Raw genomic sequence first — 27572 nt, 5'->3', positions numbered from 1 at the left:
CAGGGATATTACTTATATTAGACCACCAATAGTATTATTTATTAGCCCACTAAACCACCAAGGATATTCTGCATTACCCATTAGACCACCACATATGTTAAGTATTAACCCACTAGACAACCAGGGATATTATTTTTAATCCACTAGACCACCAGGAATCTTGGTTATTAACTCACTAGACCACCAGGGATATTTGTTATTCACTCACTAGACCACCAGGGATATTTGTTATTAACTCACTAGACCACCAGGGATATTAGTTATTAACTCACTAGACCACCAGGGATATTAGTTATTAACTCACTAGACCACCAGGGATATTTGTTATTAATCCACTACTCGACCAATGATATTATTTATTAATCCTCTAGACCACAAGGGATATTATTTATTATCCGATCAAGGAATATTATTAACTAACCCGCAGGACCAACAGACATATTATTTATTGGTCCATTATTTGGGGAGTTGTGGCAGTAGGCCCATTTTTAAAGGGTGTTTCCCTATGTTGGACTTTTATGGCATATGCAATGTGTCTGACACATGCGGGTCGCACATCTGGGACACTCACTGATCTATAGAAGAAGGACACTTGACCCCCGTCCTACCTTCTGCCTCTGTTGTTTGGTTCCGGCCATCGAGTTATGAGGTTGCCGGATTTCCCGGAAACAGCCAAGTGCGTTTTTCTACTCTGTTTCTGGAACTTACATAGAAGTGAATAAGAGTTATGGACACAGCATAGCACAACGAGCCACGCCGTTTCCGTCGCCAGCAGAAGTGGTACAACAGAGAGTCAGGGGGCCTTGTTCTAGAGATAGATGCAGATTCCAGAGGTCGGACCTGAATCTATGGATCCTGTGAATATGCCATAAATGTCCGACATGGGAATGCCCCATTAAGTTTGAGAGGATCGTCCAGAGAGTGAAGCTCAATTAGACCACCTTGTCTTACACATTGCTCACCTTGACCTTGTCGCAATTTTGGAAAATCGTAGCAAGAAACGCGTTTTGACTGTACCTTGTGAATAGACCCTAATATTGTATATCTATCCAATGCAGTAAAATACCAAAGAAGCAAAGCAATTGTCTAAAATACCTAGAAAAATACTAAGATTGTGAGTCTTATGTGCTACAAACACTTCGTTAGGTATCTGAGCATATTTTATAGGATTTCCCTGTCTCAAGGACTCACAATTTATTCTTAAGACAATTCCATTTAAGACTGAGTTGCAGCGGGCATTGATTCATTTACCAGTGCAAATTAATGAGGTCAAGTGCTTTCTTCCACCGATGTGTCTGCATTAGAAATGAAAGAATATGGTTGTTGTACGAGTTTAGTATTGGGTCTCTGGGTGCATGACGGATGAAGCAGTGGGGGCCCTTTATGACATGTAGATAGCACGGTGTGCACAAGCACATTGCCATTAAGATGTCGTTGTGCTCGGTTTATCATTTTGCACCTATATTATCCCACGTAGTGTTTGTAGAAATAAAGATGGCTGTGAACTGGACAATACTTGGCTCAGGAGTTGTCTGATTCCGATATTTAAAGGGATAAATTACCTACCTAGGAAAGAGCATTTTCCATCTCCCATTTTTTTTACCACCACCCATTGAAGCTTCCCAAATCCAAAAAGATCAAATTTTGTACTCCCGTTCTAGTCCCTTGAAGGCCGCCTTTTTGACGTGATCAGAGTATTAGTAGCAGAGACCGGACCAGAATTTCAAAGTAAATATATTAAAAAAAAAATATTATTTTTCTAATTGGGGAGCTACAGGGGTTTTCTGCTTATCGGAGCGGACGGACCCCCTTTAAGGCCCATTTATACCCTTACAAGTTTTATTATACCACCGATTAGTGATCGCTGAGTCCCGAGATTGTAACCACCAAAAGATGAAAGCTTTTACCTTACAACTATGTTGTGACTCACGGAGATTATGCAGCATCACTCAATAGAATACTGTTCAGAATTTAATGTGCAAGGAAATGTAATATAATTGAAGGCTTTCAGCGAGCAGATCCATAGAAAAGTTGCTGGTAATGTGTTGCTCGCAACTGTAACATTCATTTGCAGCCGGGGGTGGGAAACGGATAGGTCTTGCCACTCTCAACATCCTTGTAAACAGGAATGTAAAAGATTGTAGTCTTCATATAAAAGGTCATTTTATACAAAGCATTCATAGACACGCAGAACTGTACCCATATAGTTACACACTGAAAGGAAGTCGCTCTATTATAAATTGCCCAACAAAGTAATGGTACCCAATGAACTGACCTCAATTTCCCATCTTTGAACAACTTGTAAGCCTCCTTGATGTGTTCGACTGGCCAAGACTGCAAACTGGTGAGGTTCAATTTTGTACCCATTAGGTAAGCTTTATTCGGGCACGTACCGGTTAATAGAGAAGTGGAACTCTCAACCATAATCCGATTGGCGCAAGCTAGACCGGGGTGTAGAGTCTGAAGTATTTCCCTGGTATTCACCTGTTAACCTCCCCAAGGAGATGTAGACTTGAATGCAGGTGGATCCCCAAAGAGCGACCCCCAGAATAGTCTTTGGTTGGCGGCAGTAGCGCTTCAGGTACGATCGGTGGGTATGTGGACCCACTGGGCCATACCGTCGTAGCGGGATAGCAGCTGACCAACCTGTGCACCAAGTAAAGTCTATAGTCCGAGCAAGGGTACCTGAGATAGTACAGACAGCAGCGATGGCTAGGCTCAGAAGGGACCTTGGCAGCAGACACCAGGCGTGGTGTAACACAACAGGACTCCCAACTCTTTTAAGGCACAGGTAGCAGGAACGGGAACACTGGGAACAGGAAAACAGTAAGGGACCATTTGCTAGACTGACACGGGATAACACAACAACGCTCAGGTAATGAGTGAAGGGGCAGGGCCCTTTTTATAGTCCAGGGTGATAATGAGTGATTAGACAATTCTAAACATGTGTGAACGCTGGCCCTTTAAGGCCGGGACTGAGCTCGCGCGCGCACCCTAGTGATCACTGCAGGCCAGGACGGCTGCATGTGCTGGCATCTCCGGGGAGGGAGGCGTCGGCAGGATTAGAGGTGTCTGCGGTCAGCGACCGCAGACATTACAGGTACAGTAGCGAGGTCAGGAACTAAGCCGAGGGTCGTCACCAGGAGAGCAGACAGGATGCTGGAGTGTAGTTGGGAACGAGGTTGTGGTAAGGATCCAGGAGTAGAACGTAACAAAGGGACTAGACATAAACGTGGTCCGGAATAAGATCGAATAAAGAAGTCCATAACAACAGACAGGAAAGGATCATACCTTAATCACCAGATGGCATCCAGCAGCAAGGTTCCCCTTCAAGTAGACCGCCAGGCTTGATGTCATCCGGAGGCGCTGGTTATCTTGACCCGACACAAATGGCCACGGGGAGCAGGAAGAGTGCGGATAAGAAGAACAAGACTGCTGCTGAGCGCCTGAGTGGAGCAGCATGGAGCAGAGTGAGGTAGCCCAGCAACTTGCCGCATCAGACGACTGAGACTTCGACCACCAACGGAGACCAATAAGGATCTCCTTATTTAAACAGTCTTTCTGGTGCAAATCAGAGACCTTCACACATCTTGGACCAGTGGTGGCAATCAAGATCTTTTATAGAACCATGACAACCCAATTGAAAAACCACCCATGGTTTTAGTTTCCCTATATGAAGAACAGACTTATGACTACATTAATAGTAAATGTATTAACTTACATGGGGTGTTTGGACATATAGGATGGAGCCCGGGTACTTGAAGGAAACTCAGGAGAACATGCAAGCTCCAAGTGGTTGATGGATTCAGATAGATGAACACATTGCACTGAGCCATCGTGCTGACGTAATTGGCTCCTAGTGGCACTAGAGATAAGTGTTATTTCTAACTCCTTAGGACTTCTGTGTTTCGTGACACATTCCAAGGAGATAGACTCAGAGTTCTGACTGATTGACACGACTCCATATGCAGGAATAAGGACGGCACAGCCGTAACAAGCCTGAGTCATCTTATTCTAATGGTGTCAAGTCATCTCTTGCTGATGCCTGACACAAGGAACAGAGATTTCCGAGCCCACGTCTTAAGATGGCCATGGACCAGAAGATCTGACCCTGATCCCACCAGTGTTCACATAAAAGTTACTATTTTATATTCTATATGACGTTGGTCGTTAAAGAGGACCTTTCATTAGTTTAGTAGTGCCTAATCTCATGGGCGCTGTCACACTGATAATGATAATGACAATTGTGGCCCAAAAAGTTTATTATTTAAAAAGTTATGACATTTTTTCTAAATATGCAAATGAGGCTATACTAGACAAGTGGGCGTCACCACCAGCGATTCTCCTGAGGTGGAGCCTCCTCACAGCCTCTGACGCTGTCCTATCCGTATGAAGCTGCTTCACACAGTGTGAGAGACTGAGGCTGGTGGGAAGGGGGATCACTTCAAATAGCCATATCTCCGGCTGTGGACCACCTAGAACAGCGGTTCTGGTGTTCTATAAAAGATGAGATTCTTTCATATGGCACCAGGATCGCAGTTCTAGTTGTGGAACAACCGGAGATATCGCCAGTTGAGAACACATTGTCGGGAATGCAAGCTGTGTACTATATGATCACACTGTGTTGCTGGGCAGGGAAGGGGGAGAAGCTGTGTTCTCATTGGACAGCGTCATACCGAAAACATTACACCGCCCAGAGTGAAAAGTTACCTCCCATTTGGCAAGTATAGCCAAATTAGCATATTTAGAAAAATGCTCATAACTTTGCAAATAATAAATGTTTTAAAAAAAACAAAAACACTAGTTATAAGCATGACCGCAAGTATTAGATTAGTTAGGAGAACGGGAATTAATAAACTAGTGACAGAGCCTTTTTAAAGGGACATGGAAATAAACTTGCAGTGATAGAATTGATTTCCCAAGTGTGTTCTCGAAACGAATCCTACATTTGTTCAGACCACTTTATAGTCAACATTGGTGTTTGTGAGACCCTCCCGTGTATGGACAACTTTACTAAATAGGTCTTATGAGCTTATCGGTAGATCACTCTAAACGTTCACCGGCCACATGGATGGGCGATCATAGGATGTAAGATAATGGTGGTGGTGGGTTTTCCGGCGATACCTACCATTCGGAAAAATGGATTTGGCAAATATAAACATCCATTGGTATACTTAAATCCATTAGGACATTGATCTCCACTAACCCATTGTCATGAGCTCGTGTAGGTTGAGGGACTTGATCTAAATCTAAATTCTAAGAAATGGGTCAAATTTGGAGGACTCAAAAAATTTGGTAGCTTCTGTTAGAATTAAGTTGTGCGCTCGAATAGTAGGAAGTTGGTGTTTTTGGTTTTGGGTGGCTTTAAGATTTATGTGAATGTTACTGCTATGTTAAGTCCCGGAGTAAATAGTGACAAGAAATGTTTCCTGCCTTAATGGGGTTGTCCAACCTCTGTTGAGAACGGGGGGTGGGGGAGTCCAAATCCCTATTCTAGGCGGAAGGGCAGTACGTGCATGTGCCGACCCTCTCAATAGAGATGAACGGGAGCATCAGAAAGCGCTAAGGGGGCTCAATGACCAGCTGGACAGTTTAGGACCCTCTGAAAACAGAAGTGAAATGTATGAAGTGGGTCCATAGCCCCTTAGTACTGACATTCTAGTATAGACCATCATTAGCTGTATGTACAATGGCGACCACAACTTTTAGCAAGAGCATCCCTTTACTTTCTGGGTTGCCCCTCTGCAGAAGTCTTCAACTTCAGTCCAAGAAACAAATACATTCGAGACTAGTTGGTTCTTTTGGGTTAGAATTGAGTTTGGGACAGATACCGGACCTTGCGGTGCTGAATTAAAGTCTAGGTTGCTCCACTTTCTAGAGTTGATTCATTTATCAACTCTTTGTTCTCGGAATTGGAGGTGGGCCGAGCCCATGAATCCCCCCTCTGGTGACATTTTGAAAATGTTTAGATGTTAACCTTCACATTAAAGGGATCTCCCCCATAGTAAGTTGTCATATTGCCAGGATATGCTATAACTTATTGATCAGTGGGGGTCAGACCTATGGGACTCCAAATGAGCCGCTACGCTAGTGAAGCACAGTTGTGCCTTATTTTTGGGGATTTTGTGCGTCTCTGGAATCGGACCTGCACTCTTTGGTAAGTGATCATATATTGTAGTGGGGCAAATCCATTTAATTCAATGGAAAGAAATTTATTTTTTTACATTAGTTTCACAACCGTAAAGAAGGGTTAATCTGGCAGCAGCTTCACCCCAGGAGAATTGTGCGCAGAGTCAAGCTGTGGTCCTTATGTCTTAATAAGCGTAGATTTCTTGGATGTCCCGGTGTTGCAGCTCAGGTCCTATAGCAGCTGGCAGACGCTCACCTCCTGCCAGGTCCAAACATCTCAAAGAGACATTCAGGTGGATTAAGTGCAGATTACAATGTTTGATGTTCTAGTTTAGAATATAATTAAATGGTACACCATAAAACCAAAAGTATGTGAACCCCCTCCTAATTATTGAATTCAATTGTTTCAGCCACACCCATTGCAAACAGGTGCATAAAATCAAGCACACAGCCATGCCATCTCCATAGACAGACATTGCTAGTAGTATGGGTCGTTCTGAAGAGCTCAGTGACTTTACTCAATAGGATGGCAACTTTGACCCAAGTCACGTTGTGACATTTCTGATCTGCTAGATCTTTCCCGGTCACCTGTAAGTGTAATTATTGTGAAGCGGAAGTGCCGAGTAGCAACAGCTCAGCCGCAAAGCGGTAGACTACGCAAACTTACAGAGCGGAGCCGCCGATAGCTGAAGAGCGTGAAACTGGATCAATATCTAGTTGGGTACGTCGACCAATCAAACTACGACCACATTAATCGGGGGTCTACAACCTGCGATTTTCCTGCTCTTGTGAGTCTACAACCCCCTGGAGGCTGTGAGGCCATCCTGAGAGCTGTAGTTTCGGAACAGCTGGAGAGCCACTGACTTGGATGGTGCGATCTTACGTATGTTCCTCCAGTCGTGTCCGACATGTTCATAGGACCGGGATGTTTATTTATTATTGGTGTCATGGACACAACTGTACGCACGCCATCCGCTCTATAATGAGCACCGGAATCACAATATGGGTGCCATGACGCCACTCGCCGTACGCAGTCACATCTTTCACTTGGTGACTCATGCAAATAATTGGTTTCGATGAGTCAATTCTTCTCGGCTTATTCCTTTGAAGACCTCGATAACATGACCGTTATTCTTTTATGAATTGCATATAAGAAGGTGTTCTAACAATCCTATCTCTTGTTGTGTCTCTGTATCCAAAGAGCCATATCCATAAATTATCTAAAACTTACTCCAACCCAACTAGGGTTTAGAAATCTAAGCTGTTGCCAATGCAAACCTACCGTATTTGGCTTCTTAAAGGTATTAAGGCCTCTGAAAGTGGCCTACGGCGGTCAGGACATGCTGGGAGTTGTAGTTTTACAAAAGCTAGAGAGTTACAGGTTGGGAAATACTTTATTAGACGAACAGTCCTCATGACAGGAAGAGTTGTCATAGGGGACAATGGAGCAGAGCTTTGAATAGTTCTCCTTGAAATGGAATTTTAGAAAGCCGTTTCTTTTACGTTAAAAATGTATCGGTCAGGCATATAAAAAATGAAACAATAGCGAGTTCTCACTGCCCGCAGTTTATTTGCTTACAGATGGTTATTTCTAATGATCCTTGACTAACACATAATAACTTTCAGTCTGCTGAGGCAGGTCCCATAAGGATAGTGTATAAGAAGCTTGTTCTGCTATGATTCATTTGCATGTGTTAAAAAATGTGAGGCTTCTCGCAATGGGCACGGTGATGAAATTCGTTTTTTTTTCTGTAGTTCATACTTAAATGATCCAAGAGCCGGGATTAGATTGTGGTTAACCACTGATGGTACCAGACACTCCTGAGCTCGGACAAGTTACACAACTGTTTGATGTTTTTCAGGTTATATTGACCTTCTAGAAGCTTAAAGTGAATCTTCACCTTTTATCGTCATGTTGTTCTTAGGTCCAAAATTCTGCAATAATTCATTTCTTAATATATCTGGTTATATTGTAGATGCTTATCTTGTACTGATCCTGAGTTACAATTTTGCCGGTGGAGTCACAATGTATACATGACATTACATCTTGTACTGATTCTGATCTTGTAATATACTCCAGAGCTGCACTCACTATTCTGCTGGTGGAGTGACTGTGTACATACATTACATTACTTATCCTGTACTGATCCTGAGTTACATGCTGTATTATACTCCAGAGCTGCACTCACTATTCTGCTGGTGGAGTCACTGTGTACATACATTACTTATCCTGTACTGATCCTGAGTTACATCCTGTATTATACTCCAGAGCTGCACTCACTATTCTGCTGGTCGAGTCACTGTGTACATACATTACATTACTTATCCTGTACTGATCCTGAGTTATATCCTGTATTATACTCCAGAGCTGCAGTCACTATTCTACTGGTGGAGTGACTGTGTACATACATTACATTACTTATCCTGTACTGATCCTGAGTTACATGCTGTATTATACTCCGTAGCTGCACTCACTATTCTACTGGTGGAGTCACTGTGTACATACATTACATACTTATCCTGTACTGATCCTGAGTTACATCCTGTATTATACTCCAGAGCTGCACTCACTATTCTGCTGGTGGAGTCACTGTGTACATACATTACATTATTTATCCTGTACTGATCCTGAGTTACATCCTGTATTATACTCCAGAGCTGCACTCACTATTCTGCTGGTGGAGTCACTGTGTACATACATTACACTACTTATACTGTACTGATCCTGAGTTACATCCTGTATTCTACCCCAGAGCTGCACTCACTATTCTACTGGTTGTTATTGGAAACGGTCAGCTGCTTGTTGTCAGGTGAACCCTTAAAAGTTTAGCTGTGCACTCATAATGAAAAGGACGGTTAGTTTTTGTCAGATTACTGTACAGTGCCTGGTATACGAACATTACTGCCCAGAATGTGAATCATCAGAGCTTGTTCTGTGTAGACACTGAGCCTACAGGGAATACTGGAAGATTTCAGCTCTGAAGTCTGTAGAATTGTGAATGCAGCTCTGAAATGTGATACAGACCGGAACTCAGGATCTAAACTTCAGATGGGTTTTGCACTTTCAATGAGACATTTTAGAAGATAGCATCTGTTAGGGGCCCAAGCTAATGCACTTCATCAGGTCCCAGAGTGAACGAGGCTCATGCTCCTGATAATCTACATTCACTCTAACTCTTCTTTTAATATTATGTCTTTTTTTTTTTCTAGGTGATGCTGGTGGGAGATTCGGGAGTGGGAAAGACTTGCCTGCTCGTCAGATTTAAGGATGGGGCGTTCCTGGCTGGTAGCTTCATCTCGACCGTTGGCATTGACTTTCGGGTAAGTGTTCCTTTGATTTTCTTAAAGATAACTACAGCTGGCCGGAATCTGTATAAATCCCATCAAAAACCTTAAAGTGAATGTCCACCTTATAACAATTCTATATCACTTTTTTAATACAGAAAATCTTTATTGCGGCCAGAGCTCTGATGTTTTTTTTTCTTTTCTACAGAGCTCCAATCTCCTGGCATAGACATAAAGTTAAATGACACAATTCATACTGCCTGAAGTCACCACTAGGTGGGGCTTTCTGCATACTGTTTTGTCATAGAGTTTAGTGTATATACAGTATGCTTCTAAGCTCCCCCTAGTGGTGGCTGCAGGCAGACAGAATTGTATCATTTAACTTTGTCTTTGCAGGGGATTTGGAGCTTTGTAAATAGCTCTGACCCCCTTAGAGAGATATTATGAAATTAAAATTAATCAACGCAGAATTTTGGACCTATTTAGAGTAAAAAAAAATAAAGACCCTGAGTTTTATCCCATTGTGTTTATCTGTTGGTTTTTCATAACTGCAAGTGAAGCTACCACAAAAAATACAGTTAATGACAAATTCAATATCGATCTACCAAACCCGTCTGCCATTTTGAAAGCCGCCATCTTGAATGCAATTAGATTGGGTCAATTATATCCTTCTGATATCCCCATCCAACCTCTGGGACCTGCACCTATGTGAACGGGGGTCTTCCATAGATGTGAATGGAGAGTGCCATGTGTGTGTCTGGATGCGGCCGCCTGACAAGGCAGGACGGGGGTCTGGGGACCCTGTTTCTCCAGAAAGGTAATTCCTCTTTAATTGGCGCCACTCATATCGCCACTCATATCGCCAGTAAGATGTATGTTTGATGAAGGAAGGATCTTCCAGCTGACAGCGGTGGAAAGTCTATGGGCGGCTGCGTGTGCCTGCTTCTCATGATTTACGATCCCGCATACATGGACTGGTCTGATTTCCATTGATGTGTAAATTTTCTGTAGAGATTATGGCTGGCACCTGCTGGGACATTTTCATTTTTTATTTACATGACCTTAAGTGGCGGGTAATCTCCAGATGCCTCACAATTGGCCCTTTGATATAAAATACAATACAATAGCCGTACTCACAAGAATGGGATTTCAGTCTCTATAAATACCGATAACATTTTGTGTACCGCCACTTTATCCAATATAAATATCTGAGATCGGTGGGGAATTACGTACAAAAACATGGTACAAAATATCACAGACGGCCTGATAAATCCTCCCGAAATGTATTATACCCTTATCTCTTGTTTAGGGGGTTTGTGCAGCTGTTTTACATATAAATGCATGCAGTCCTATATACATCCAGTATATGACCAGCGACTTAAATAGCAGCAGATACATTATGAACCCTTCAACATGGGCAAGGCGCATGACAACGTTGAATCTTTTATCTGTCTTCCTTACTCAATTCCTTGGAGAAAGCTAAAAAGTTGTGATAACATTCAGCAAAAGGCCAGAAGAAAAAAATGTGACTCTCCAGATGGCGTCATGCTCTCGGGGGGGGAGGGGGGGGGTGGGCTATGGTGGCCATTGCGAGTCGGTGAGAAGTCAATGCTGGACAGTAGTAAGATGAGGTTGTCCATGGCACATCAGGCCACCTAGCATTCGGGGTAGTCTTTAAAGTATACCTGTTGCTTAATTTTTTTATTCTTCATCTAAATAGATCCACAATTCTGCACCAATTCATTTCATAGTATATATTTATAGCGGTCGATGTTCAAATCCCCTGCATAGACTAGAGCTAAATGATAAAATGACTTCTACCTGCAGCCACCACTAGATGGATCTTGTGAGCTTACTGAAGACAGATGTATTATTGCATTCAATAGAAGCTGTATAAATCTGTGAGCTCCCCCTAGTGGTGGCCTCAGGCAGAAATAATTTTAGCATTTAACACTATAGCTGCGTCATAGGATTAGCCATATATCCCTTTGCAGCAAGTCGGATGAGCAGCAAGTGCATTCCTCAGCAGGGGGCGACATTAAGCATGCTATATAAAATAGCTCCCTTCTGAGGCATGATGGGAGTGATATTTGGAAGAATAAATATAATATAAAATGTCTTGGTATATACACTACCGTTCAAAAGTTTGTGGTCACCCAGACAATTTTGTGTTGTCCATGAAAACTCACACTTATATTTATCAAATGAGTTGCAAAATGACTAGAAAATATAGTCAAGACATTGACAAGGTTAGAAATAATGATTTTTATTTGAAATAATAATTTTCTCCTTCAGACTTTGCTTTGGTCTTGGAATTCTCCATTTGCAGCAATTACAGCATTGCAGACCTTTGGCATTCTAGCTGTTAATTTGCTGAGGTAATCGGGAGCAATTTCACCCCATGCTTCCAGAAGCCCCTCCCACAGGTTGGATTGGCTTGATGGGCACTTCTTGCGTACCATACGGTCAAGCTCCTCCCACAACAGCTCTATGGGGTTGAGATCTGGTGACTGCGCTGGCCACTCCATTACAGATAGAATACCAGCTGCCGGCTTCTTCCCTAAATAGTTCTTGCATCATTTGGAGGTGCTTTGGGTCATTGTCCTGTTGTAGGATGAAATTGGCTCCAATTAAGCGCTGTCCACAGGGTATGGCATGGCGTTGCAAAATGGAGTGATAGCCTTCCTTATTCAAAATCCCTTTTACCTTGTACAAATCTCCCACTTTACCAGCACCAAAGCAACCCCAGACCATCACATGACCTCCACCATGCTTGACAGATGGCGTCAGGCACTCTTCCAGCATCTTTTCAGTTGTTCTGCGTCTCACAAATGTTCTTCTGTGTGATCCAAACACCTCAAACTTCGATTCGTCTGTCGATAACACTTTTTTCCAATCTTCCTCTGTCCAATGTCCATGTGCTTTTGCCCATATTAATCTTTTCCTTTTATTAGCCAGTCTCAGATATTGCTTTTTCTTTGCCACTCTGCCCTGAAGGCCAGCATCCCGGAGTCGCCTCTTCACTGTAGACGTTGACACTGGCGTTTTGCGGGTACTATTTAATGAAGCTGCCAGTTGAGGACCTGTGAGGCGTCTATTTCTCAAACTAGAGACTCTAATGTACTTGTCTTGTTGCTCAGTTGTGCAGCGGGGCCTCCCACTTCTCTTTCTACTCTGGTTAGAGCCTGTTTGTGCTGTCCTCTGAAGGGAGTAGTACACACCGTTGTAGGAAATCTTCAGTTTCTTGGCAATTTCTCGCATGGAATAGCCTTCATTTCTAAGAACAAGAATAGACTGTCGAGTTTCACATGAAAGCTCTCTTTTTCTAGCCATTTTGAGAGTTTAATCGAACCCACAAATGAAATTCTCCAGATTCTCAACTAGCTCAAAGGAAGGTCAGTTTTATAGCTCCTCTAAACAGCAAAACTGTTTGCAGCGGTGCTAACATAACTGCACAAGGGTTTACAAGTGTTTTCTAATCTTCCATTAGCCTTCTAACACAGTTAGCAAACACAATGTACCATTAGAACACTGGAGTGATGGTTGCTGGAAATGGGCCTCTATACACCTATGTAGATATTGCATTAAAAACCAGACGTTTGCAGCTAGAATAGTCATTTAGCACATTAACAATGTATAGAGTGTATTTCTGATTAATGTTATCTTCATTGAAAAAAACGGTGCTTTTCTTTAAAAAATAAGGACATTTGTAAGTGACCCTAAACTTTTGAGCGGTAGTGTATCTTAGGGATATTTCGTGAAGCATTGACATAAATATATGTTTTGACTGGAGCTCTTCAAGCCGATGTTGGACACCGCGTATTTGTATGCAGAATAATGAAGTTGTCATGGATGATTTACCAAGTGCTCAATGACGTGTACTGCCTGCTGAAAGCAGAAAAACCCAATAACCAGTCTACCGACGAAATGCTAAGTCATACAGGGAGCTCTATGCTTGGTGTTTACGTATAAGCCTGAGGCAACGCTTTATCAGCAGGGGATGACATGTGATCAGGCCGCAGCGCTGAGGAATAAAGTATTCAGTATTCAGGTGTGAGACTGTCATAATCAGCGTCTGCAGACTATTCCTCCATAATCTGCAGTGCTTGCTGCTGGTGCGGTTGTCTTCTCTGCTGGATCAGTGGTCTTCCCTGCTGGATCAGTAGTCTTCCCTGCCGGCGCGGTGGTCTTCCCTGCCGGCGCGGTGGTCTTCCCTGCCGGCGCGGTGGTCCTCCCTGCCGGCGCGGTGGTATTCTCTGCTGGCGCGGTAGTCTTCTCTGCTGGCGCGGTGGTCTTCTCTGCTGGCGCGGTGGTCTTCTCTGCTGGTGCGGTGGTCTTCTCTGCTGGCGCGGTGGTCTTCTCTGCTGGCGCGGTGGTCTTTTCTGCTGGCGCGGTGGTCTTTTCTGCTGGCGCGGTGGTCTTTTCTGCTGGCGCGGTGGTCTTTTCTGCTGGCACGGTGGTCTTTTCTGCTGTGGCTGTGGTCTTTTCTGCTGGCGCGGTGGTCTTTTCTGCTGTAGCGGTGGTCTTCTCTGCTGTGGCGGTGGTCTTCTCTGCTGTGGCGGTGGTCTTTGCTGTGGCGGTGATCTTTTCTGCTGTGGCGGTGATCTTTTCTGCTGTGGCGGTGGTCTTCTGCGGGAGTGGTGGTTTTCTGCTGGGGCGGTGGTCTTTGCTGTGGCGGTGATCTTTTCTGCTGTGGCGGTGATCTTTTCTGCTGTGGCGGTGGTCTTCTGCGGGAGTGGTGGTTTTCTGCTGGGGCGGTGGTCTTCTCTGCTTTACTGGTCTTCTCTGCTGGAGCGGTGGTCTTTGCTGGGGCGGTGATGGTCTGTGATGGAGCTGTGGTCTTTTCTACTGGGGAGGTGGTATTCTCTGGGGCGGTAGTCTTCTCTACTGGGGCGGTGGTATTCTCTGCTGGGGCGGTGGTATTCTCTGCTGGGGCGGTGGTATTCTCTGCTGGGGCGGTGGTCTTCTCTGCAGAGCTTGGTTACGGTGATTGGTAACTTTTGTAGTACTACTGACAAGAGAAATGAAAGATTGGTGGGGGGGTCTGACCACTGGGAACCCTAAGAATGGATGTCCCATGGAGTCCCATTCTGGGGATTGTGGGGGCTCTAGCAGTGTGACCCCTCACTAATCAAAGATTTATGACTTAAGAATAAATGAGCTAAAGAATTTGGGCGAATGTCCAGTTAAATTGGAAAACGTTTTTAGGGGCACTATGTACGTTTCACTAAATTATGCACATGGTGTATCACAGTTTATGATTAATCACGCACTACATTACACTCCACTGTTTCTGAACAAGTGTTGTTCTTCTGAGACTTCTGCCTGATTGAAATGTTTAGCATCCTACGCTGGCCGCATTTATCTGTTACGGAAATTGACAAATTTGCACAGATATCGGATGGAGGCGTTATTATGGACCGGAAAGGTCTTTGACCTGGTGATTCCTGACGATCCGGTCCTGTGCATTTTGGGCGCATCGGATCCACTTAGAGGATTTCCATTAAAACATCCTAAAATGTTTTTGCAATGATCGTTTTGCTAATTCTACGCCACTGGTACCTAGACCTCACATTGGTCAATGGAAAGACCGGTCAATAAGACAATGCGGTTTAAAAGATCATATTTTAGATTTAAAGCGTCCTCCAGATTCCAGCGGTGTAATTTTTTATATTTTTTTGTCCCACCACTGGCACCGCTCTGTTTTGGTGCAAATATGCTAATAGTGAGTAACGGTACAAAGACGAAGAGACCTCATCTCTCCTCAGTAGGCGTGGTCTCCTGCATCGCTATGATGCTATCTAATCACTGCGGACAGCCTCACAGCGATGCAGAAGACCTGCTCATCTCATGAGATTTACTTCATCTCGTGAAAATAGCCTCTGTAATGTAGTCACTCATGGAGCCGCCACCATCCGAACGTAGGAGTAGAAAAGATGGGGAGAAGAACGGAAGACCCAGGCCATAGATCCCGCTCATAGGAGCAGCAGCAGAGGTGCAAGCATCCAGGTAGCACCCAGCATCTTGTGAGATCTCTATAGGTTTTATAAATGGGGTACTTCTGAGACCTATAATATATGAATGTGTGTATATATGTGTGTGTGTGTGTATATATATATATATATATATATATATATATATAAAATATAATTTTTTATTTATTTTTGAATAAAAATGTCTATCAGTGTGTTTGGTGCAACTTTGTAATTACTTTTTATTAAAAAATATTTTTTACTTTTTGAGAAACAGCTGCTTTGTAACCTGAACCCGTCATGTCAGCGGGACTGACGGGTTCAGTGTCAGCCGATCCTGCTTGTCTCTGACACGCAGGATCGAGCTGTTACCAATCACATCTAAGTTCATAAATTAGATGTGATAGTTTACAGGTGGATCCTACATGTCAGAGGCACAGGACCCGCTGTCACCAACCCGTCAGTCCCGCTGACCAGACGGGTTCAGGTATCAGCGCTAGATACAGCTGCTCTGTATACAGGATACAAAGCAGCTGTATCTCAAAAAGTAAAAATAATTTTTAATAAAAAAGTAATTACAAAGTTGCACCAAACTAACTGGTAGACATAGATATATATAAAATTTCAAAGGCGTACACAGCCTTTAATACATGTTTTTTGTAAGATGTTATTGTTGTTGCTGTGTCAGCTCCCGGGTTGTTAATTTGGGGGGGTCATTTAGTGGGTGCTATTGTTCCCACCTGTTTAATATTATAGGGTCATCTTATATGTTTTATTCCCCCGTGTGTGGTGCAGCTCTGAAGAAAAACCTGCTGAACTGAATTGAACATACAGCAAATGAGGGATATTTTGTGTGATTGGTCAGTACGAAAAAATCAAGGATATTTAAAGGGACAGCAATGCCCAAGGGGAAGCTATGTCAACCCTGGGACTGTCCCTGGAGATTGGTGATCATGCATTAGGTTATTAGATTGCGGGGGCAGGGATTATAGTGACAATTATAGAGCGGGGCTGCTAATTGCTTTAATGTTTAAGAGCAGCGGTCACGTCCTAATGTCCAATAAAACGAATAACACCGGTGATCAATTTATGTGATGAAGTAATCAGTCACTATGTATGAAGAGTCCTCACAGTCCAAGCCGAATATGATGTCATGTGTAGTAGAAGCTCATGGGTCCCTCATATATAATGGCTTTACACATGGCAGTATACACATTACAGTATATAACAATGCACAAAGAAATATATGTATATTATATAGTGTATGTTATAACATGTAGAGCTCTATAATTGACACTTGTGGTACAGGACAATGATACACTGACACTTGGGGTACAGGATGATACATTGACACTTGGGGTACAGGATAATGATACACTGATACTTGGGGTGCAGGATAATGATACACTGACACTTGGGGTGCAGGATAATGATACACTGACACTTGGGGTACAGGATAATGATACACTGACACTTGGGGTACAGAATAATGATACACTGACACTTTGGGTACAGGATAATGACACTGACACTTGGGGTACAGGATAATGATACACTGATACTTGGGGTGCAGGATAATGATACACTGACACTTGGGGTACAGGACAATGATACACTGACACTTGGGGTACAGGATAATGATACACTGACACGGGGTACAGGATAATGATACACTGACACTTGGGGTACAGGATAATGATACACTGACACTTGGGGTACAGTATAATGATACACTGACACGGGGTACAGGATAATGATACACTGACACTTGGGGTACAGGATAATGATACACTGACACTTTTGGTACAGGATAATGATACACTGACACTTTGGGTAGAGGATAATGATACACTGACACTTGGGGTACAGGATAATGATACACTGACACGGGGTACAGGATAATGACACTGACACTTGGGGTACAGGATAATGATACACTGATACTTGGGGTACAGGATAATGATACACTGACACTTGGGGTACAGGATAATGATACACTGACACTTGGGGTACAGGATAATGATACACTGACACTTGAGGTACAGGATAATGATACACTGACACTTGGGGTACAGGATAATGATACACTGACACTTGGGGTACAGGATAATGACACTGAAACTTGGGGTACAGGATAATGATACACTGATACTTGGGGTGCAGGATAATGATACACTGACACTTGGGGTACAGGATAATGACACTGACACTTGGGGTACAGGATAATGATACACTGATACTTGGGGTGCAGGATAATGATACACTGACACTTTGGGTAGAGGATAATGATACACTGACACGGGGTACAGGATAATGATACACTGACACGGGGTACAGGATAATGACACTTGGGGTACAGGATAATGATACACTGACACTTGTGGTACAGGATAATGACACTTGGGGTACAGGATAATGATACACTGACACTTGGGGTACAGGATAATGACACTTGGGGTAACCTGTATCGGTGTGACTGTTCTATATAATTCTCTGGTACATGATATCTGATATTTATTACACCCCTGGCAATAACGTCTCCTGTTCAGTCCCCAGACTCTTCTCTTGTACAGGAGTAATATATTTTGATGGTAGATTCTTCTGGTGTCTTTTTTTCTTCTCTTCTTTATTCTGGAGGTCGTTGGATGGTCCAAATATTTTTTTTCTTGTAAACCTTAAACGTTGGACCAGACAGATATTCAATATTTTCTCATCAGAAATCTCCATAACCCTGAATAAATGCTTCGCGCACCTTGTAGACAGGAGAGGTCAATGGTGACTTTTGGCTTTATTAATGGCGGAGCCTTTGAACAACCTGATACCTGAATTTCCTCACTTATTGATGCCTCAGTTTTGTTTGGATTAACCCTTTTTGGTTTTATCTTATTTACTTTGGTATTGGGGGGGTCGGTTCACAGCCTTCTTTGGCATTGTATAATTTTTTTCATCAAGAATTGCCATTGATGACCAATCCTTAAGATAAACCACCAATGTTTGATCGTGGGGGGTCTGATCTCTGGGACCCCCACTATTACAACAAACAATGTGGCACCTTCACTATTTCAAAGTGCTACATCTGTACATGTTGCTGAAACTGGTACTGCAGCACGGCCACCTTCAAGTGAATCAATAGACCATCTGTAAAGGATCTGCCAGGCACAGCTTCGTGGTTAACGCCCATAGATAATCAGTCTGCACCTGCTTCTATGTCTGTGAGACTGACTCCATCTTCCACCACTCAGGGTGGCAGACTTAGGAGTGGGAGAACCTATCACAGCCTGGCCAGACGGAGCTAGCTCCCGCCCTCTGTCTATTTATACCTGCCTTTCCTGTTCCTCCTTTGCTTGTGATTCTTCTCGTTTGGTTTCCTGGCCCTGCTGCAGCTTCTTGTACCATTGTCCTTGCTTCATATTGACCCCGGCTTGCTGACTACTCTCCTGCTCTGCGTTTGGTACCTCGTACACTCCTGGTTTGACTCGGCTTGTTTACTACTCTTCTGCTCTGCGTTTGGCACCTCGTACTCTCCTGGTTTGACTCGGCTTGTTCACTTCTCTTGTTGCTCACGGTTTTGCCATGGGCAACTGCCCCTTTCTCCCCCTAGCTCTGTGTACCCTTGTCTGTTTGTCTGTCGTGCACTTATTGAGCGTAGGGACCGTCGCCCAGTTGTACCCCGTCGCCTAGGGCGGGTCGTTGCAAGTAGGCAGGGACTGAGTGGTGGGTAGATTAGGGCTCACTTGTCTGTCTCCCCACCCCCATCATTACACCATCAATGGGAACTATGGGTAAACCCCACTGGGTGGGTAACTTTGACTATAGTCAGCAAATTGAAGTTCCTATATCTGTTGTATTATATCTTCATTACCTTTTTGATGTATTCACTTGATACTGTTTATGCAGTATTAAAAATACATTTTTGTTGCTAACTGGAAACTGTCAGCAAGTTGCTGTTAAAAGATCTGCAAATCTGATGAGTCATTATTTAGTACTTTGATGTGAAGTAGCTATGGCTCCAATTGTCTCATGCGCACATTATAACCAGAATATATACACGCGACTGCCCAATGCAAGTATTAGGTCTTTCATGGATTCGCACATGCAGTTTTCAGTGTGTTTTTAGATGCAAGTCTTTTTTCTGTATACTTTCCCTTCCTTTTATGATCGTAATAAACATATTATCATACGTCATAAAAAAACGGCAAATAAATCTTCCCCTTCTGTTTCACTTAAAGCTTGCTACATACAGATATACACAGCCGCCATTGAGATCAATAACACAATTGTATTCAGTAAGCTCTTAAGCTCCCCCTAGTGGTGGCTACAGGCAGCCACAATTTTATCAGCAGAGGAGCTCTGTAACAGAGAAAAATGTAGCAATCCTAGAAAATGTAATGTATTACGACTAACAAATATGAGGTAACCTTTTAAGAAACTTGCAAAACAAAAAGTCAATATAAGCAAGTACCCGACCAGATGGGTGGTGAATAGCCCGTCTCCGATGGTCTCTTCTACTAAGATGATTGCTTTGCCTAAGAAGTTTCTTGTACATTGTGGATGTTGAACATTGTTTCAGACAGGAGAAGGTTTTCTGCCTCCGCTTGGCACCACGGACAGCTCCCCGGAGACTCTTCACCATTACCAGCCTCTGATTAGGTTTTCATACACATCATTTGTATCAATTAACAGTGTAATTACTTTCCAGTCCTGCATGTGTCAGAGGAAAATGTGCCGTGGGATCAGTAGCAAGTCCGGCTCTTCTCCAAGTACGGAGCTCAGATGGGAGATTATTTAGTCTTCTCTACTTAGTTGGTTTCCAGAATAATCTAGAAGGAAACATTGTCTTCTCTCCATGGCACGGTGGCATAGAATGAAACACACACACACACACATACGTACATATATACATACATACATACATACATACACATACATATACATACATATATACATACACATACATACATACATTTATATACACATACACACACACACACACACACACATATGTATACACATACATATATATATATATATATATATATATATATATACTTACACACACACACACACACACATATATACATACACACACAGACAGACACACATATATATATACACACACACATATGTATACACATACATATATATATATATATATATATATATATACTTACACACACACACACACACACACACACATATATACATACACACACAGACAGACACACATATATATATATACACACACACATATATACATATATACATACACACACATTCATATACACACACATTCATATACATGCACACATATACATACACATACATACACACACATATACATACTTATACATCCATCCATCCATACTTATACACACACACACACACACACACACACACACACACATATATATATACACACACACACATTCATATACATACACACATTCATATACATGCGCACACACACACTAATATTCATATACACACATACATACATACATACATACATACATATACAGTACATACACATACATATACACACACACATACTCATACATATACATACACACACATACATATATACACACGTATAGCAATAGCTTGGCTAAAAAGATTCCAAACTTTTTGCATCCTGTGGCCCAATGGATGTTTTTTTTTCTGCATTCACTTATTAGCCCATAGGACATTGATGTTGTGCTATGTGCGAATAGATCCTGAAAGTTTTTTCTCAGACACTTGTTTTGGAGCTAAATGGATGGATAAATTCAGGAGAGTATAAAGAGAAAACTCTGTGAATGCAAAGAGAGTGTAAGAGCAATAGAGTGCACGAGTAATAGAGCACAGTGTGTCAGTAATGGGTTGTAGGCATAGAGAGCGCAGGTGCAATAGAGTGCATCAGTAATGGGGTGTAGACAGATAGATTGAAGGTGTAATGAAGTAAATGCATAGAGTGTAGGAGCAATAGGGTGCACCAGTAATAGAGCAAAGACATAGAGAGAGCATGGGAAATAGAGTGCATCAGTAATGGGGTGTAGACAGAGAGTGCAGGTGAAATAGTGCATCAGTAATGGAGTGTATACAGGGAGTGCAGGTGAAATAGTGCATCAGTAATGGGGTGTATACAGAGTTTGCAGGTGAAATAGAGTGCATCAGTAATCGGGTGTAGACAGAGAGAGTGCAGATGAAATAGAGTACATCAGTAATGGGGTGTAGACATAGAGTGCATCAGTAATGGGGTGTAGACAGAGAGAGTGCAGGTGAAATAGAGTGCATCAGTAATGTGGTGTAGACAGAGAGTGCAGGTGTAATAGAGTGCATCAGTAATGGGGTGTAGACCGAGAGTGCATGGGTAGTGGAGATTATCAGTTATGGGATGCAGATATAGTACATGAGTAATAGAGCGCGCACATAGTGAAGACGCAATATAGGTCATCAGTAATACAGCAGAAACAGAGTATAGGAGCAATAGAGTGCATCAGAAATAGAGTGCCGGCATAAACGGGACAGGGGTGTTAGAGGGGCAGAGTCGGGAATGAATATTCACAGACCCTAATTCCTGGCAGGGTGAGGGGCATACCACATGTAATATATTATAGCATCCTCTTCTGGAAGTGAGCGCTGTTTTATTGTGACCTCCACTTCTCGGTTATGGTCGTTTACAACGGTGGATTCATTTCATGTCAGTAGTTTCTAGATCCACAACCTCCTAATTTGCTCGTAGTTCACAGTCCACAGTAAATAAAACCGCAGAAACTCTGGTAGTCGTGCTCATAAATCCTATTATTCATTGCTAGCCATCAGCTCGGTAATGGATGAGGAACCTTTGAAATGTCTTTATCATGGAAATATGTCTGCGGTAAATTCTTCATTTTATGGCCACTACTGAAGCTGTTCCCTCTTATTTACTGTTTGCTGCATGTTCTGGATCACTTCATCTTTCTGAAAAACTTTGCAGCGGTAAGGTCTCACTTGTTGACCATTATTATTTCCAGGGTTAGTCTAAGACATTTAGGGGCTTATGTATAAAACAAGTGCAGACAAAAAGTGAAGCAGTCCGACATATATTTCATCTTCATAAAAAATTACTTCTGAATTCTGGTTGGCTATTGACTGATGCCGTTTCTGGCTGCAACTTTTGGGGTCCCCATGAATAGCTGTTTGAAGTGGAAAACCCCTTGTACAACCTGTAAACTTATGAGCGTTCTTCAATTATTCTGTCTGCGCCAGCGTGAACCCTGCCCGGTTCCTGGTCTTGCCTGTGATTCACTCTATTACTCATGCATTTGCTTATAAGATCAACCTGCAGTTAGTGAAATGTTGGTAATTTAAAGGAGTTGTATAGAATTAGGAAAACGGCTGCTTTCTTCCAAAAAACAGCGCCACTGCTATTATCAGGTTGGGTGTGGTATTGCAGGTCAGCCCTATTTACTTCAATGGAGCTGAGTTGCAATATCAGACACAACCTATGGCACTGCTTTTGGAAGAAAGAAGCCATGTTTATTTAATTCTGGGATTCTTTCTAATATGAAATGCTCCTTCACAGGCTAAATTCGGGACGGGGTAATACCTTCCAATACATTTCCTGACCCAACTCGGCCTCGGAGCTGATGATGTGGCGTTTGTACAATGTATTATACCATAAGCTCTTGGGTGCGACATAAGACAGTATATAATACAGGGTCGATCTCTATATACATCACCGTCTCCGCTTTGCCACAAGCTGCAGTAGAGTCTGGAATAAGTTTTTCTCAATCTTTTTTGCAAAGTTGAAATCCACTTAGAATTTTCTATAAATACTTTGTTTATCTGAGTTGAATCATGTATGATACTCCATTCACATCCAGAGCTGCAGTCACAAGTCTCCGTTAGTTCTCAAGCTGCAGGACTCCAGCTGTACAAAGCTGGTCTGCATTGGCCCTGTATAGTAGTCTGGTGATGGAAAAGCTACATCTCTCCTAATTCTATGCAACAATCATAGTACAGTGCTATATACAAGCTTCATGGTGTGTCGATTAACATTACTGCTGATAGATTCCAAGCAGCAGCCAGCAGAATTTTCGTAGCAGCTCTAGATGTGACTAGAGTAGGAGACGGGCAGATGAGATTCACTTTACAGAAGAACATTTAAAGCTGCTATACTCATCATTGCTGATTGTGCAGATAACGACGCAAATGATGCACAGCATCGCCCTATTCGCGCTCTGAGAGCGTCGCCCCCTGATCTGCAGACGACAATCAGACATTGGTTAATCAGCATTCAGAAGTCTTCAGCAATCAGAGAAGGCTGCAGAAAAAGACGAAAAAATTCTCCAGACTTTACGTAACATCTCCCTCGTAACAGGAAAATACATCCTTTTAATGGTGCGATCTCACGTCTGACAACGGATACAGCCAGCCGTTAATTAATATTATGATTCCAATATTAAGCACAGTGTGAGCAGAAAACAAAATACCACTGTCAGATAAAAGATAGATGGTGCCTTTAGGAATGGCGAGAAATTGGTAAGCCGCGTGATTACTAATCTCAACCCCAAACACTTTAATCAAAGGTAATTGCTAAATAAAAGATAGATATGCCGCTCTGCCGATGAATGGCCGCAACAAGATATTTAAATGGAAATTAGGCTTAGCAGTGTACTAAGCATGTCAGACAGATAAGACTGCAGACGTGTCTAATCACTGCAGAGGAATAACAAACGAATTATAGTGTATAATAGGGTGCAGTACCCCCTCCAGACAGTAGAGGCACTGTGAACTGTTGTAGCACTTTGAAGGAGATTTACAGATTTATGTAAAAATTCTGAAACTTTCTAATATAACTTGTGTCTTGAGTCACCATTTTCTAAATCTTCTTGCTTACCCGTCCTGATCATGTCTTGATAACACAGGTGCAGGGCTCATTGCATTATCAGAAATTTCCTGCAATGAGACCTGCTGGCTGGTGTAAAAAAGGAACTTTTTCATTCATGAGATGTTGAAGATGGCGAAGTATTGAAATGGGGTTTTATCCGTCTTGAACGGAGTGTCCGGGTGACCAGAGACAGTACTCCATAACCTCCAAAATGGCTGATCAATGTTTATGCTTCTGGTCCCCAGTAGGAAAAGCAGCTGTGGGGTATAAATGGCTGCTCCCCTGCCAAACCGGCCTTGTTCCCATAATAACCAGTGTGGCCCAATGACGTCACTACAGCCGTTTTTTCTCATCCTCCAGATCTCATCTGATCCTAGTTACAAAGTCCTGACATTTTCCCTGCCTTATTCCTTTGGGTTTACGCCTGGTACCTTCCCTGTTGAACCCTCTGACATTGACCTCCGCTTCTTCTTCTTCTGGCTATGTATAACTGGTACTCCTACCAGACTCTTACCTCCTAACTGGCATTGACCTTTCACTATCATGACCTGCTCATGTCTATTATCACCACATCCTTGCCTGATATACTCAGCAGTTTTCCTTACCAATTGTTAAATACTCCAGGCGCCAAGACCTGTGGACCTTACCGGGAAAGTCCATAGTACTTGCTGGGGCTTAGAGTGAAGAACGGGAGGACTTTTTAGACTATTCCATCTGCTTTGCGGCACTAGAGGCTCCTCTATCTGGTGAGTTTATTTAGAGGACAGCTTTGACAGAACACTAATGATATTTCCACTATCTTGGACATGTCATTTCCCAGTTGCGTAGAAGCCAACGGAGATCAAACGTCTTCTCAAAGAGTCTTCTAAAGTCCACAAAAAGGGCCGAAAGGACGACTCTTTATCTCATTTAGATAAGATGTTTCTTAATTAAACTTCCAGGCTTTTCCTAATACAAGAATTAATATTTCACGTCTAAGTAAACGTACACAGGATCGACACTTTACTGTGAGAAAAATAATTTTTCGCATAAAGGTGGGAAATTGTCAGACGAATAAGGAAATTTAACTCATTAGAAAGGAAAGAAAAAATCTCCGATTTTTCTTCATGGGTAAATTGGTGTGGCCGTCTGGCATGTAATACGTGTGAGGCATCAACTGACGGGTAGAAAGGAAAGGCACAGTTCATTCTTGTCATACACCTCCTCAACCCTCAGGGCTTTCCTCATGGATCATAAGGATCGAGGAGAACCTTGACTTTCTTGCCTATAGCAGCCAATGAGAGTTCAGCTGTATCTTCTAAACTGCATTGGAAAAATAATACATGGACTCTGATTGGTTATTATGGCCAAAGTGAGACCTGTTGCCCAGAGGGTCAGTGTGTTCGCATATCCTGCATGCCAAGAAGTGGAAAGTAGAGCCTTGTATGGAATCGTCCACTCCTTCGCTTTTAACCCGAGAATAAAAAAAAAATTTAATATGGAAAAGAAGAAATAATAAAAAAAAAATGCAACCAATTGCAGGATTATATGACTTCTCGAGTCCTTGTCCCATGTTCTGCACCTCTCTGCTTTAGTCGAGACAATTTACTTAAAGGAACACTCCACTTTAACCGCACTTTATACCAAATCAAAGTTCAAATCTCCATACAATGTTAAACAACATCTTCTCCATTCATGTCAACAGCTAAATTCGTAATTCTGCTGATTTCCTGTATCCAGAGAGCAGTGCATTGTGGGAGCTCACATAACAGTTACGCAGCTAAGCTGTTAAGTCACATGTCTGACAGCAGAGAGGAGCTACACCTGTGTCTGTTTCCATGAGCAACCAGCAGAATTCTTAAGGGATGCATAAATGGAGTCCAAACAATAGTGTCTAAACAATGGAGAAAAGTGTCAAGCCGTAATGAACCTGGTCATAGGCGTTCAATATCGGTCAACTGTTGTCTGACCACTATGTCATGTCAAATTGGGTCTGGCATAGACCGGGCAGGCTGGATTTTTCCTATCTTATTTTATAGGTCTATAGATGCTCTTGAGGTGTCTGGGAGCTGAATGTCCTTGTTAAAGGAGACATCAGCCATTTTGATAGGCTAATGGAGAGGTTATGGCCCTCAGAAGTCAACTAATCCTGAAATTTGATTGGTTTTCATAAATATGAGCCATTAACCTGGCTCCACACCGCTTTAGACTTGATAGACTTCCGGATCTGGACTATATACAGTATGTATGTGTATATATATATATATATATATATATATATATGGTCTTAGGGTCTGCGGCTGTATCTCTGTGTTTGTTTGTTGGTCATACTGTACTGACTGGTATATAGTAGCCCAGAGATTTCCCTCCTGAGAAGTTGGGAAACATGCGGACGTCCTCCACCTGACTGCCCACATCTTTTAGGGATCACCAAGCCGTAACCCGTGTGAACTCATCATCTTAATCTTTTGTGCTCGGTTATTTGCTCATAACAAGCCCCGGCCGGCTCCGCAGAACCCTCCGTCGTGTTTATTGATTCATGAAATTTACATATCCGCCGTGATTAACGAGCGAGAAGGGACGGAATAATTGCTCTCCGACAAAATCTTTGCCAGGCAGGGAATTATTCGCACTTGAGAAATGGCCGGCTGTGAGATCATATTATTTTTCATGATAAACATCTTGATTAAAGAGATTAGTTAAACTTTCTCGAGTTCTTCAAGGCAGTCGGTAGAATAAGTGGACGTGACCGTAATTTCTTTATCTTTGACAGAAGCTACATTTTGGCCGGGTTCACATTCTTTTTAGGATTCGTCCAACTGTTCATTTGTTTATTTCTCCAGATGGGATTTTAAAAAATCTTTAAAATTTACTCAACAAGGTTAGCTACAAAGAGCGTCTCTTTCTGGAGGACCCAATATGTCCATACATTACGTGTAGAGCCATGCAGAACGTGTAGAGTTTCAATGGGCACTATGTAATGCTTCACTTACCCTGTGGGGGTGCTGCAGGGAAATGGAACATGTTCTACCAGCTTCCATCATCACCAATATGACCTATCATTACCAATAGGGTACTTTTTTTTTCTTAAAAAAAACCAAAACCATTAACCCCTTCATGAAAAAACTATTTTAGTAAATACATGTCATTAGAAACTATTTTTTACAAAGCTGCTTACACCACCTGGTTTTAATATGCAAGTGACCCAGCTTTCTGCAAGAGTCTGGTCCGAACGTCCGTGTTTGTATATTCATGACATCCTTTGCGTCCTCCCACAATCCCCTGCTGCAACCTACAGGCTCAACGCAGGATCTCGCAATTGATGTGTGGGGGGGGGGGGGGATTGGATCAGCTGT

General features: G+C 42.6%; 1 protein-coding gene across 1 annotated transcript in view; it reads left to right on the top strand.

The window, feature by feature from the left end:
• Positions 1 to 27572, top strand: part of RAB26 (RAB26, member RAS oncogene family) — a 168864-nt gene that overhangs the window by 8573 nt on the left and 132719 nt on the right. Inside the window, exon 2 of the mRNA XM_075830550.1 lies at positions 9340 to 9450. Coding sequence (XP_075686665.1) covers positions 9340 to 9450 — 111 coding nt within the window. The remainder of the gene's footprint in view (positions 1 to 9339; positions 9451 to 27572) is intronic.

Source organism: Rhinoderma darwinii, chromosome 6 (assembly GCF_050947455.1).
Source record: "Rhinoderma darwinii isolate aRhiDar2 chromosome 6, aRhiDar2.hap1, whole genome shotgun sequence".
Taxonomy (NCBI): domain Eukaryota; kingdom Metazoa; phylum Chordata; class Amphibia; order Anura; family Rhinodermatidae; genus Rhinoderma; species Rhinoderma darwinii.
The sequence above is the reverse complement of the archived record's forward strand: the minus strand, read 5'-3'. Positions and strand labels throughout refer to the sequence as shown.